Below are 13,974 nucleotides of genomic sequence, written 5' to 3' on the forward strand. Positions count from 1 at the left end.
CCCCAAGTTAATCTACAGATTCAAAGCAATCCCCATCAGAATCCCAGCTGGCTTTTTTTTTTTTTTTTTGCAATAATTGACAAGTTGATCCTGAAATTCATATGGTAACAGGGACCCTGAATGGCCAAAACAATTTTGGAAAAGAAAACAAAGTTGGAGGACTCGCACTTCCTGATTTCAACACTTACCATAAGCCTAGCATAAGGATAAAATCAGTGGACTAGAGTTGAGAGTGCAGAAGTAAACCCATACATCAAACTTCAACTGATTTTCGAAAAGGGTGCCCAAAGTATTCAGTGCGGAAGGAATACTCTTTTCAACAAATGGTGTTGGGACAATCAGAGATTCACATGCAAAAGAATAAAGTTGGAATCCTACCTCATATCATATCCCTAACTACCTCACAAAACAAACTCAAAATGGATCAAGGACTTCAATGTAAGGTCTAAAACTTTAAAACTCTTAGAAGAATATGTAGGTGTGTATCTCTGTGACCTTATACTAGTAACAGTTTCTTAGGTATGACAACAAAAGCACAAGCAACCAAAGGAAAAACAGATATTCCGGACTTTACCAAATTAAAAACTTCTGTGCTTCAAAGGACACCATCAAGGGGGTAAAAATAGGAGAAAATATCTGCAAATCATGTATTTGTTAAGAGTCTAGTTCTAGAATATATAAAGAGCTCTTACAATTTAACAGTAAAAAAACCCAAATAATCCAATTCTAAAATTGGATTGGCAAAGGATTTAAATAGGTATTTCTCCAAAGAAGACATACAAATGGCCACAGGCACATGAAACAATGCTCAACACCACTAGTCATCAATCAGGGAAATGCAAGTCAATCCAGGAGAGATCACTGCATATCTACTAGGATGGCTACAATCAAAAAGACAGTAACAAGTGCTGAAAAGGATGTGAAGAAAATGGCACCCTATACACTGCTGCTGCTGCTGGGAATGTAAAGTGGTGCAGCTTCTTTAGACGATATTCTGACAGTTCCTCAAAAAGTTAAACACAGAGTTACCATATGCCCCAGCAATCCCACGCCTAGATATATACCCAAGAGAACTGAAAACATATGTCCACCCAAAACCTTGTACAAGAATAATCACAGCAGCATTTTTCATAATAGACAAAAACAACCCAGATATAATAGACAAAAACATCTGGAAACAACCCAGATGTCTATCAGCTGATGAATGGATAAACAAAATGTCATATATACATACAATGGAATATTATTCAGCCAGAAAAAAGGAGTAAAGTACAGAATCATACCACAACTTGGATGAGCCTTGAAAACATGATGCTAAGTGAAAGAAGCCAGACACACAAGGCCACAAATTGTATGATTCCATTACATGAATTCCATTACACGAAATGTCCAGAACAGGCAAATCTATAGAGGAGGAAAGTCGATTAGTGGTTGTCAGGGATTGAGGGAGAGGGAAATGGGGAGTGACTGCTAATGGGTATGGGATTTTCTTTTAGGGTGATGAAAATGTTCTGGAATTGGGGACTTCCCTGGTGGCGCAGTGGTTAAGAGAATCCGCCTGCCAATGCAGGGGACACGGGTTCGAGCCCTGGTCCGGGAAGATCCCACATGCCGCAGAGCAACTAAGCCTGTGCTCCACAACTACTGAGCCTGCGCTCTAGAGCCCACGAGCCACAACTACTGAGCCTGCGAGCCACAGCTACTGAAGCCCGCACGCCTAGAGCCCACGCTCCGCAACAAGAGAAGCCACAGCGATGAGAAGCCCATGCACGGCAATGAAGAGCAGCCCCCACTTGCCGCAACTAGAGAAAGCCCACGTGCAGCAACGAAGACCCAACGCAGCCAAAAATAAATAAATTAACTAATTTTAAAAAATGTTCTGAGAGAGGCATGGACATATATACACTACCAAACGTAAGGTAGATAGCTAGTGGGAAGCAGCCGCATAGCGCAGGGAGATCAGCTCAGTGCTTTGTGACCGCCTGGAGGGGTGGGATAGGGAGGGTGGGAGGGAGGGAGACACAGGAGGGAAGAGATGTGGGAACCTATGTATATGTATAACTGATTCACTTTGTTATAAAGCAGAAACTAACACACCATTGTAGAGCAATTATACTCCAATAAAGATATTTTAAAAAATGTTCTGGAATTGGATACAGGTGATAGCTGAACAATTCTGTGAATATACCAAAAAAATCACGAATTAGACACTTTAAAATGGTAGATTTTATGGTATGTGAATTGTATCTCAATTTTTTAAAAAAGCAACAACAGGGCTTCCCTGGTGGCGCAGTGGTTGAGAGTCCGCCTGCCGATGCAGGGGACACGGGTTCGTGCCCCGGTCTGGGAAGATCCCACATGCCGCGGAGCGGCTGGGCCCGTGAGCCATGGCCGCTGAGCCTGCGCGTCCGGAGCCTGTGCTCTGCAACGGGAGAGGCCACAGCAGTGAGAGGCCCGCGTACCACAAAAAAAAAAAAAAGCAACAACAAAAATAAGCACCTGAGGAAACCACAGAAAGGTGTTTTTTTATCAACTTGATTAATTCATAACCTATACTTTTTTTCAGGACTAAAAACTAGCCATTCGTTGCCGAGTTTTATTCCCACCTTTATTCTAGTGTCTTTTCAAACTGAATATATGGGATACAAAGAACCATGAGATTTTTAGGCTGGAGAGGGTAGTCGGAGATCAACTAATCCCAACACCTCATTTAAGAGATCACACATCCAGGGCAGTGACTTGCTCAAGGTCGTACAGCAAGGTGGAGACCACATCAGAACTGGAACCGACTCTTCTAACCCCCTGGCTGGTGCTCTTCCCATGCCACCATATTAACACAACCAAATCCACAGGGCTTCATAATAGCACGTCTTCCAGTGATGAAATACTGGCTCCCCCTAAGGCTAGGGAAAAGCTCTTGGAACCCTGATGTCAGAAAATCAGTATTTACTTAAAATTCAACAGTCCAAGTTATTTAGTGATCGCAAAACCCTGTGATCATTAACACAATCTTCTTTTCACCAGAGAAGCAAAGCACAACAGAGCTGTAATCAAGAAACCAAGGCATGCACCTGGAAAGGCAGTTCAAGGTGAGACGGGTAGCACACTACAGAGCCCCATTTGGCCCAAACTTAAACTAGTGATGCACCCAATGAAATTCCAGCTCATGGGCCAACCACCATATCGACTCCAGTGGTATTCTGGGGGAGGGAGAATCTTTAAAGGGGGAGTAGAGAGGGAAAGTGTTATTTTCACCTCTAGTCTCTTGAAAAGTATAAATACGAATGGCCAGCAGAAAGTGGACGAGGTGGTCAGAGAAAGTAAAGAGCGGCACGAGGCAGGTGAACTGTGTTGCAGAAACAGAATGTTAGGAAATGTCTCATCTACCCTCCACTTTACAAGTGAGGCCACTAAGCCTGGACCAGTGAAATCAGCCGCCCAAGGCCCAGCACCTGGTTAGCTAACAGGTCAGGGCTATCAGAGGAATAAATACAGTACAAAGACTTAACATGTCCCTTCCTCTCAGAATCTCCCCAAAGTTCCCTAACTGGCAGCAGGGTGCCGACACCCCATGCAGACTGCCTAGACAAGCCACATCTGTGATCCCCCCTTCAGTGGTCGCCTCTCCAAACACGGATCTGCTGACACGGAGGAACAGTGCATGGACCTGATCCCTGGCTACGGGGCTCTGGAGTCCTTTACAAGCAGCTGTCCTCAGTCCCTCAGCTCTGAGGGGGAGGGAGGGGAGGCAGATGTACCTTTCTAACTCACTCCAAAACAGTTAAGGCCACTTAATAAACACCTCTGATGCTAAGTACCTCCCCAGGGGTTAGAGTCTGATGACCTAGGTCGACAACTATCAACCTGCACTAAAGAAGCCCAGAGAAACACCTAAAGAGGGAACTTCCCGGGCAATAGAGATCCCAGCAGGAGACCGTCAGGTGAGGGTGAGGCATTAAAGGGCCAGCAGGAGGAACACCCCTAAGCACACAGGCTAATCTCAGCGTGGCTAGGACTCCTGGTTCTATCAACCGCTAATTGCGGGGCGGGCGGGCTACCTGCAGTCATGGAACTTGTCTGAGCCTCGGGTTTCTTCAACTATAACATAGAGATAACAGGATCTACAGCAGACAGGATAAGGGAAAGGATTCAGCCATCAAAACAAGCCATTTAAAACACAGCACAGCCCTTAACCCAGAACTAGGGCTCAAAGAAACGTCAGCCATTGCTGTTAAAAACAAAAACAAAACCTCTATTAAGATTTCTTCTGGGAAACTAGGGAAAGAGGCCCCCAAATCCGGGTCACCTGGCTAGAATCCTAGACGCCGAGGGAATTCACCATTAGAGGGAACCATCTTCACCAGCCGGCCGACTTTACTGCGAGCATCTGTGTATAAAATCACACTGACAAAGCCATCTTCAGCACCGAGTGGAGAGATGATGTCATTAATAATCCCGTTAGTAGGGCAGGCCTCCTGCCAGGGTGTGAGCAATGCCCGGGGCCACTCGGCTTTGCAGGGCTGGGCATGTCAGCAGAGCAGTGAAAAGAGTAACGAGGAACCGTTTCTGCAGCAACACGGACAGAGGAGGCAGAGAGGAAACAGTGGCAGCAAGGGTTCTTCAGAAGCATCCACTCAGGAAATGCGGCAGATGCATCACAGTGCAAGACAGCAAGAGAGGGGTCGTGCTGGTCACAGCCATCAATATGGAGGGCCTTTTCCGGTCCAGGCTCTACAGAGGCAGTTGGCGGCTACAGGAGCAGACTCTCATGTCAAAACGCTTGAGTTTGAATCCTGGCTCTGCCACTTCCTAGCTCTGTGATCCTGGTAAAGTGGCTCAGGTTCTCTGGGCCTTACAGGGTTTTTGTAATCATCAAGCAAGTTAAGGGTTAATATGTGTAAAGAACTTAAAGCATGCCTGGCACACAGTAAGCGCCCAATAAGTGCTAAAAGGCAAGGAAAAAACAACAACAGGGACTGACAGTAACACTTCAGTCATGCTGTGGATACCCCAAACACACTCATGCAACAACAGCATCGTTTCAAACACGCAACCTCACCGAAAACACGACAGAACTCAAAGTCTGCCTTAGAAGTCTGGGCGGAAGGTACCTGTAAATCTATCACTTCACATCCAAGCTTGCCCTCCAGAGTCAAGGACAGCATATGACAAACCAGAAAAACAAGAAAGGTAAAAGTAGGAGAATTGGCGGCCCAGCTCAAGGCCCTAACCACAGGACTCATCAGATGCAATTCACAGTTTTGCTGAACGCCAAGGCATGCATGAAGGTATGAACTAAACCAGGACCACATGAGAAACTGCCAAGCCCTGACCTTGAAAAAATGCGGAGAGCACCATGGCTGTCAAACCACAACCGACAGCTTCACCCTCCACCCCTAGCTCCTCTAAGCACCTTTGCTACTGGACAACTATAACGCTGGCTTGGGGTGTCACCCCTCTCTGCTCAACTCTAAGAACCAATTCATCACAATGACGGTATAATTATGAAGCCTGTTTAAGAAGCATTGCTGCAGAGTCACTCACTCACTCCAAAATACAGTTAACTAAAGTAATCTTACCAATAAGCCTGGAATTCTTAGCCTGAATTCAGGGGGGTTCATAAACTTGGATTGGAAAAAAGAATTACATCTGGATTTCATGAGCCCCCAAATGAAATTCAGCGTTTCCCTCAATTATGAATGTAAGCAACACACCGTGATGGTATTAGCAGTACCTGCGACTCCAACAAAAGATATACTTACATAGCTTTAGAGGTGTTGGAAACAGCTCCAATACTGCTTACATTCATCAGTACCTCAAAATTAAAATATTTATTAGACCCAAAACCAAATCTTGATATTTAATGCTTTAGTAAAGAAACATATATTACTATGACACAGATTTTCAAATATATTTTTGAAATATATTTCAATATACTTGGTTCCCTTCGAGATCCCATGTATTTTATTCAATGCATTAAAACATCTTTCTGAAAAGAGGTCTACCATCTTCACCAGAGTACCAGAGGGGTCCATGGCACAAAAAGAAGGGCTAAAAGGGGCTTCCCTGGTGGCGCAGTGGTTGAGAGTCCGCCTGCCGATGCAGGGGACACGGGTTCGTGCCCCGGTCCGGGAAGATCCCACATGCCGCGGAGCGGCTGGGCCCGTGAGCCATGGCCGCTAAGCCTGTGTGTCTGGAGCCCGTGCTCCGCAACGAGAGAGACCACAACAGTGAGAGGCCCGCATACCGCAAAAAAAAAAGGGCTAAAAGGATAAACACTAACTACACACAAAATAAGTGCTTTACGGGGAAGGAGCTAATCCCGCCCACTTTTCCATCACTGGCCCCTGGTGGTAACAAAATACTGGTAGATGCCTACACACATTTACAAATCAAGAAACCCAACACAACCAAATACAAATAAAAATTCAGCCCAAGCATTCCAGCTCTGGTTGACAGTCCATTTATTCCACATCGTCCACATGATAAAACGATAATGGTACAGAAGTACCTGGAAGGGCCCTGGCAACCACTTGAAGGCCACATGACACAGAAAGTATAGGCAAAGAAGGCGGTTTCCTATGGTGGTGGGACTAGGTGAATTCACCACCTCTCTGCAGTGGGAAAGAGGAGTGTTTAGGGAGCTGAATGTGGCAGTATCCCAGGCATCCGACACAGCTAAGAAAGCGTCACCTGCTATCATCTGCCTACAAACAGCAGAGGAGAGAAGCAGACATACCCCGCCGGCCCTGTCTACACAACTCTGCTTACTCTCTCCCTTCCCTTATCAGTGTCTGCAGAGAACAAAATGGATATCCAGCACTGGCCCCAACACAAGTGCTACAGCCAGTCATGCTGAGCAGCACACAGCCGGCCTCGATACCAACACTAAGTAGCTCCGCAGAGTGTCAGCTTTGCTGCAGGGACACCAGGAGGCCCGTCCTTCAAGCGCCCGAGTGAACCGAGCCTGGCCTCTGCCTTCGCTGGGACGGGAGCCCTGCTCTGTCCCTCTCGCCCCCCAGCACAGACAACACAGAGGGTCTCCATCAGACCTCTCGTCGCCCCCACTGCTACCACCTAGGCCACGACGTTCTTGCCTGGATGACCCCCAGCCCCAACTGGTCCCCCTCTTTTCTCTCATGCGCTGCCCATCTATTCTCTCTGGAGCAACCACCGGGAAAGGTTTAAAATGTAAATCAGATCAAGCCCTCCAGCGGCTTCCCACCATGTTAGAACAAAATCCAATTCCCTCCCAAGACCCAGAAGACCTCCTGTGATCTGGTCCTGCCTGGCCCTCACCCTCTCCCACGCCCACTTCTCTCCTCCAACAGGGCCTGGGCCAGGCACATCTTAGGGCCTTTTCACGTGCTGCTCTCCCCTGGCTACTTCCTCATTGCCTTCTGGGCTCTCTCTAATGCCACCTCTTCGGAGAGGCCTTTCCTGATTTCAGTTTCCTGCTCTCCAGAGTCACATTCTGTTCCTGTATTCTGTGTAACTTTTCTTCAGAGCACTTATCACTACCTGACATTACATTTCTTTACTGCAGTGATTATCAACCCCATTTAGGGAGTGGCTTTAAAAATTGCCAATGCTTCAGGCCCCACCTAAACTAATTAAGTCAGAATTTCATGGAGTGGGCCAGGCATCTCTATTCTATAAGCCCCCCAGCAAGTGATTCTAATGTGCCGCCAGGGTTAGAACAGTGCTTCTCAAACGTTAATGTGCATGTAATGCACCTGGAGATGTTATTAAACCCTCGATTCTGATTCCACGGGTCTAGGGTGGGATTTGACAGTCTGCATTTCTAACAAGCTTCCAGGTGATGCCAATGCAGCTGGTCAGTGAACCCTTCTCTGAGTTGCAAGCGTCTAAAAACCATTGTCCAGAACTTTCTGCAATGAGGAAAATGTTCTAAACCTACGCTGTCCAATGCACCTGTGCTTTATCAGCACTTGAAATGTGGCCAGGGCAGTTGAGACACTGAAGGGTTAATTTTAGGCTACTATATTGGACAGTGCAAGTCTAGAATGTATGTGCTCCACAAAGAAAGGCATCAGGGCCTGGCCATGTGGAGGGTAAGAATCAAGGATTCTTCCAAATTCGTGGCCTGAGCAGCCCTCTGTGGATTGGCTATGAAAATCCAACCAGAGGCCTAGATGGCCACCGCCTCAGGAGTGGATCAATATTTACCTAAGGCTGGGAGGCAGATACAAGAGACTATATTGAGATCCCTCAGTAATTAAAGCATGTGGTAAGCCACAGATGACTACCTTGGCTTCAAGACTCAACTGCACATCATCATGCAAGGCCCCCCCTAACCGTGGACCCAGGCACACCTGAGCACTCCCATCCCTAGGCATCCATGATTCTGGACAGCCTTGTGGTTACGGCCTCACCACGCTTTATTGCATTGATTTGTTTATAGGATATCTGTCTCTCCCACTAAGCTTCAGGTTGCTTCAAAGACAATGCATGCCTCTTGGGAATTCTGTTCCCATCACCTAGCACACAGCAGCACTTAATAAATACTGAATGAATGACAGGGCCTGGAATTCACCACGAACAGCATTAGTACTTTTACTGTTAATCACAAGAAAGAGAGAAATTGAATGGGGGGTGGGGGAGAATGGGGGATCACATAAGAAGGGATCATTCCCTCCTTGAATGACTCGAAAATTTCCAGACACCTATATCCAGATTACAGGACACAGCATAACAAGCTGGCCCTGTCTGATCCACAGAGGCTCATTTCCGAAAATAAGAAGGGACTGGGCAAGCAGATGATGTCCTTCTGACAATAAATCTAAAATCTGTTAGTCTGGGATGTGGAAGCGCTGTTTTTCAAACAAGTCACAAAGGGCTAAGATTCAGAATCACACTCTTGCCTAAAAAGTACGTAGGCCGTAGGCTGGGTTCCCACTAATAACTGCTGGGAGGCGCTTCTGGCCCCAAGGACAGCAAGGCCCCTGGGAGTCTGTGCAGCCCAGATGCTCATTCTACCCCTGCAGTTAGAACCCTGCGCTTGTGACAGCAATGAGATTTCCAAGGCAACCAAGGACAACAGAGTGGAGAATTATGGCCCGGAAGGAAGTAGATTAAATTTTAATACTCACGAGTCAACATCAAATTTATTTTTAAAACTACATATCTGACAAAGCCAAATAAGCAAGACAGAATGGATGATGCTCTAAAGGAGGGTCTAACTATGAATATCCCACACATGTATACAATTTTTCCCTATTTTGAGAATATTTCAAAGAGCTCAGACTCAAAGAAACTGAGACAGCAATAAAAACCCCCAAAAGGGGGGGGAGGAGGGTTTTCAGATTCAGCCACAACTACTTATTTTTTTTTCCATTATTTCCAAAAACACAGGGCAGATTCCAGTTGAAGTACCAGACTTTGCTAAAATTGTGCAAAACAATTACTTCACCAAGAGAAAGCGATGATCACAAAGTGAAAATTTTAAAACACAGCTATGTGCTGACCTGCTGCCAAGACAACAAACTGGTTAAAAAATAAGCAACAGTGAACATATAGCAGTTTTCCATTCACTTACTCATTCAACCATTCCTTTCCCTTACTCCCCTCCCCCCCATGTAAATCCCGGCTTGGGGGGGCCAAACACCCTCATCAGGTTCTATGGATTAACTATCATGTAACCTATTAAAGCAGTTAGCATTTACTAAACTGGTTGTCTACCAGGTATTGTGCTGTGTATTATCTCATTAAACCCTCACAACCCTCTGAAGTAGACGGGTATTGTGATTGAGACTTTAAAGCCAAGGAAAATGAGAAAACATTAGGTATCTCACCTAAGTTCACACAATTGCCCAGTGGTGGAGTGCGAACTTGAACCCAGGTCCATCTGACAAAGGAGTAATTTAGAGAATTCAGCATTATTAAAAGTAACAGAAAGCAGCATCATTTTGGAAAACAGCATGAAACCAAGTTCAAACTCCAACTCTTCAACTTACTAGCTCTCTAACCTTGAGCAAATTAACCTCTCTAAGCTTCAATGTCCTCATGTGTAAAGCAGGGATGAGGAATAAATACAACAGATGTGAGGTTCATAGTACAGGGTAGGGATCCATTAGCTACCCACAGTCCAGCTACAGGTGTACATATCAAAAAAAACCCTTACACTTCAACTGTAGGACGACTTTTAGCAGACATAACCTATCTTGGAAATAATAGGTTCACAAACATTAACCAGTTTAAAATTAGTTTACTAATTCCATGACACATTTGTTTAAACACAGGACCAAGGACTTGAAAATTTGTCACAATACCCACTCTCATGTCTCATTTCAGTATGAAGAGCAGATGCTTGTTTAAAATCAAAACATGAGGGCATCACTGGTTAAATAAAACTGTTTCAGATTTAGTTCTCTCATAAATGTAAGCTCACATGTACCATTATCTTAGTATGTATACTGAATTTGCTTAAAGTGAGACAGACCTGTAATGATTTGGGGTTTTTTTTTTCATTTTTGAGACTTTAACCAATTCTTGTTCTTGGATGGCAACATGGAGCAAGCCTGCAGTTTAGTAACATGACCAAATCCAGTCTCTCTTTAATCTGCTCAGTAACTGAGCTCTAGGGTAATCTCCTGCACAGCATACAAAAAGAGCTCTGGAATTACACACTGCAAACTAAAATTAATCTGGAAAGGATACGTCAATTTTAACAGCAACTCCTATTTGCCTAGCTTTCCAGCATCTGCCAGTGTTAGTAATATTTAACTGACAAACTTCAGTAGGGAAAAGAAACAGAACTTTAAACACAATTAAGCTTTCTTTTTAAGGCACTGTGTACAAAGCTTCCTTCCCTTAAAAGATATTCAGCTACCTCTTGGGCTGCAATCATTCCATAAACATTGTTAATGGTGTATTTTCAAAACAGCGTGAAAATTTCTTCTTGCTTTTCAACCAGCACTTCTGAAAAAACTTACTACGCTCATCCCCATCTGCCTCATTTGAAGGCATAATCTTGAAGCCTTGCTAATACAGGTAGAGTTAAGTGATGTGGGATCACAGAGCTCACTACAAAAGGTTACATTCAGCTCTCCTCTACAAAAAAAAGGGGGGGGTGAGGAAGGAAGGGGGGAAGAAAGCCCTATACTATACTTAAAACACTCAGAATGTTAAATCTGCTACTTTTGATTTAGCCAATTATTGACTGTTCATGTCTACAAAGAAAAAAATTTCCATTAAGGGAAAACATTCTGTATTTTTTTTCCCCAAGCAATTCCTAACAGCAGCTGCTTTGTTCAAGTCGGCAAAAACCTGAATGCCATCGCTTAATTTAAAGCTCTCTGGTGACCTCTCCTCACTCACTCTAGCCCAGTCATCTCCTTCTAAAATACCTACCATACCCCATTTTAAGAACGTTACTTGACGTTCTGGCCAAGAGGAATTTAATCATCTCTTCGACACTGGCACACGTGTGGCTGGCAAACCAGTTCCCTGTTATGAGCCAAGCACCTGATACAGTGTCTCTGACCCTCATAACCACCCTGGAAAGGATGCATTGCTAGTCTCGTTTGATAGGTAAGGAAAATGAAGGCAGAAAGGTGAGGAGCTGCCCCAAACCACAGTCGGCAGTGGCCCTGGACTCACGAACTCTGCCTGCCCTTCAGTCCCAGGCTGCTCTGACTGTCACCTAAGCTTGCGGGTCCTAAGCGCTCTCTCCGCAGGATGTGCAGGGCTTACTAGTTAGCACTAGACGATGACTTTGCACCTTGACTAAAAGCAGGCCTTTTCCAGGCTGATGGGGGAAGGGAGGCGTCCAGAGCTGCGAGCAGGTAAGACACACGTCCCCGGGGGTCAGCAATGGCCTTTGGATCGGAAGCCCGGCTCGCCCACTCCTCCCCGGGCGCCGCGCGGCACGGCGCGGGTCAGGCCTTCCTGGCTAAGGTGTGCACACCTTTCCTAGGCAGCCGGGGTCCCCCGGACCGACCCAAGAGTCGTGCAGAGCGGGTCCCGGGCACACGGGCACCGCGCCGGGCAAGCTGGGGACAGGGGCACTCCACGCGCTGAGAGGGGGACGCTGGGGGGCCGCGGGCAAGCCGACGACCCCGGCCACAGCAGCCGAGGGGTCCCCGCTCACCGCCGGCCCCGACTCTCGGGCCAAAGTTGGCGGCGCAGGGAGCGGGGGGGACGGCGGGGCTGGGTACCGCCCGGCCCGGGGCCCCGCGAGGGGAGGAGGGGGGGGGTCTTAAAAAGGCCCAAGGTAGGCAGCCGGCAGCCGTCTCTTCTGAGCCACCTCCACGGAACAAAGGGCTTGTTGCGGGCAGGGTTCGCCCAGCTGCGTCCGGATCCCGAGGAAAAGAAACTTTTCCCGGGATGCGGGAGCCGGGCCCGGGGCGGGGGCGGGCTAGCGGGGCGCGGTGCTACCTGCGGCCGGAGCCGCCCGCCCGGCGAGGCCCGCCGGCGCCGCTCACCTCCTCGATGGCCGCCACCGTGTTCCGGCACTGCGCCGTGCGCGTGGTGAAGCTCGAGGCCGTGGGCGCCTTGTAGTCTTCATGGGTCTCGGCCACGAATTCCGACACGGAGATCTGGTCCGGCATCGCCTCAGAGCGCGGGCGGCGGGCCGCAGGGGAGCCGCCGCCTCAGCCGCCGCGAGGGCTCCGACCGGCCGCTCGGACGCCGACGCCGCCGCCCTCGCCGCGCCTGCAGCTCGCCCGGCCGGCGGACAAAGGGAAGCGCCGCGGGAGCCGCACGAGCCGCCGCAGGGCGCGGGTCGGCCGCCCGCGGGGCCCGGCGGCGGGAGCAGGGGCCGCGCGCGCAGCCCCGCGCAGCTCGGGCCCGGCCCGTCCGCCTGCCGCGCCGAGGGCTCCGCTGCCGCCTATCCTCCCGAGCGAGCCCCGAGGCGGACGCGCACAGCCGGCGGGAACTACCCGCCACCCAGCCGCGGGCCCCGAGCGCCTCCCGCGGAGAGGGGCGGGTCCGGGCCGGGGGCGGTGGCCGGCCGGGCGCGGGGCGGGGCGGCGCGGAGGGCCGGGCCGCCAATCCGCGCGCTCGCCGCCGCCGCAGCCGCCGGGAAGCTGAGCCTGCAGGAAGGAAGGCGGCGCGCGCTCCGGCTCGCTGAGCCGCTCGCCCGCCGCCGCCGCGCGCCGCATTGTCTCGGCGTTCGGGCCCCCGCCGCGCGCCGGGGTTCCAGGGCGCGCCCCGCCGGGCCGGCGGGTCAGACCGGGCCGCGTCCGAGCTTCCCGTCACTCACTCCCACCCCGGGTCCGCGAGCGCGCGCGCAGGGTGCGCTTGACACCTCCCGGGCCGAGCCACCGTCCCCCTCTCTCGTCCCCGCCCCACCCCCGGTCGTGGAACCCTTCTTGGTGTCCCCCATAAACCGCCGGGAATGCCCGTCCGGGCGCGGGAGAAGGTGTGAGGAGCTCGCCCCCTGCAGGACCATGCGCGCCGCTTGGCAGATGCCTCCCGCACCCCGCCCGGCAGCACCCGCCCGCCAGCTTGGGATTCGGTGACAGCCACGAGAAATGACCATAGAGTGAGTGCTTTTGTGCCATCCAATCCTCACGACCTTGTGAGGCAAGTAAAGAGATGGTTATGTATTTTACATAGAAGGAAGGCAAACGATGCTCCCGAGAGAAGCTGAGTGGCCCAGTGGGCTTCATATCCAAGTCGGAGCGCTTCCGAGGGCTTAACAGGACCCCTGGTCAGTGTCCCAGTCGTGTTTCCTATGCATTTTCCCTAAAATCCTCGGTCGTTCTCGGTTGGTTGGAAACAGTTTCAGGGTACTAGGCCAGGATCCACTCTGGGCGGATTAGAATACGCTGAAATGGTACTCCTGTAGGAAGTGGAAGGGACCCAGGGAGTGTGTGAGAGAACCAGGAGAACGTGCAACAAGAGAGGGCAAAGTTCATATATAACTGGCCCAGTAAAGAGTTTGAGTTAAAACAGATTTTCATTGAACGTCTTAAGGAAACTCTCATAATTATTTTTAAAAATCCAGCT

The 13,974-nt window shown here is 49.2% G+C and overlaps 1 protein-coding gene across 7 annotated transcripts in view; it reads right to left on the minus strand.

Moving 5' to 3' along the window:
• ASAP2 (ArfGAP with SH3 domain, ankyrin repeat and PH domain 2) overlaps positions 1–12,923 on the minus strand; it is a 156,695-nt gene extending 143,772 nt beyond the window's left edge. For all 7 annotated transcript variants that reach the window (XM_079940344.1, XM_079940347.1, XM_079940346.1 and 4 more), the window contains exon 1: positions 12,447–12,923. In XM_079940344.1, the coding sequence (XP_079796470.1) occupies positions 12,447–12,572 (126 nt within the window). In that variant the 5' untranslated portion in view covers positions 12,573–12,923. The remainder of the gene's footprint in view (positions 1–12,446) is intronic.
• Between the last annotated feature and the right edge of the window lie 1,051 nt (positions 12,924–13,974).

Source organism: Stenella coeruleoalba (genome assembly GCF_951394435.1).
Source record: "Stenella coeruleoalba genome assembly, chromosome: 13".
NCBI classification, from domain to species: Eukaryota; Metazoa; Chordata; class Mammalia; order Artiodactyla; family Delphinidae; genus Stenella; species Stenella coeruleoalba.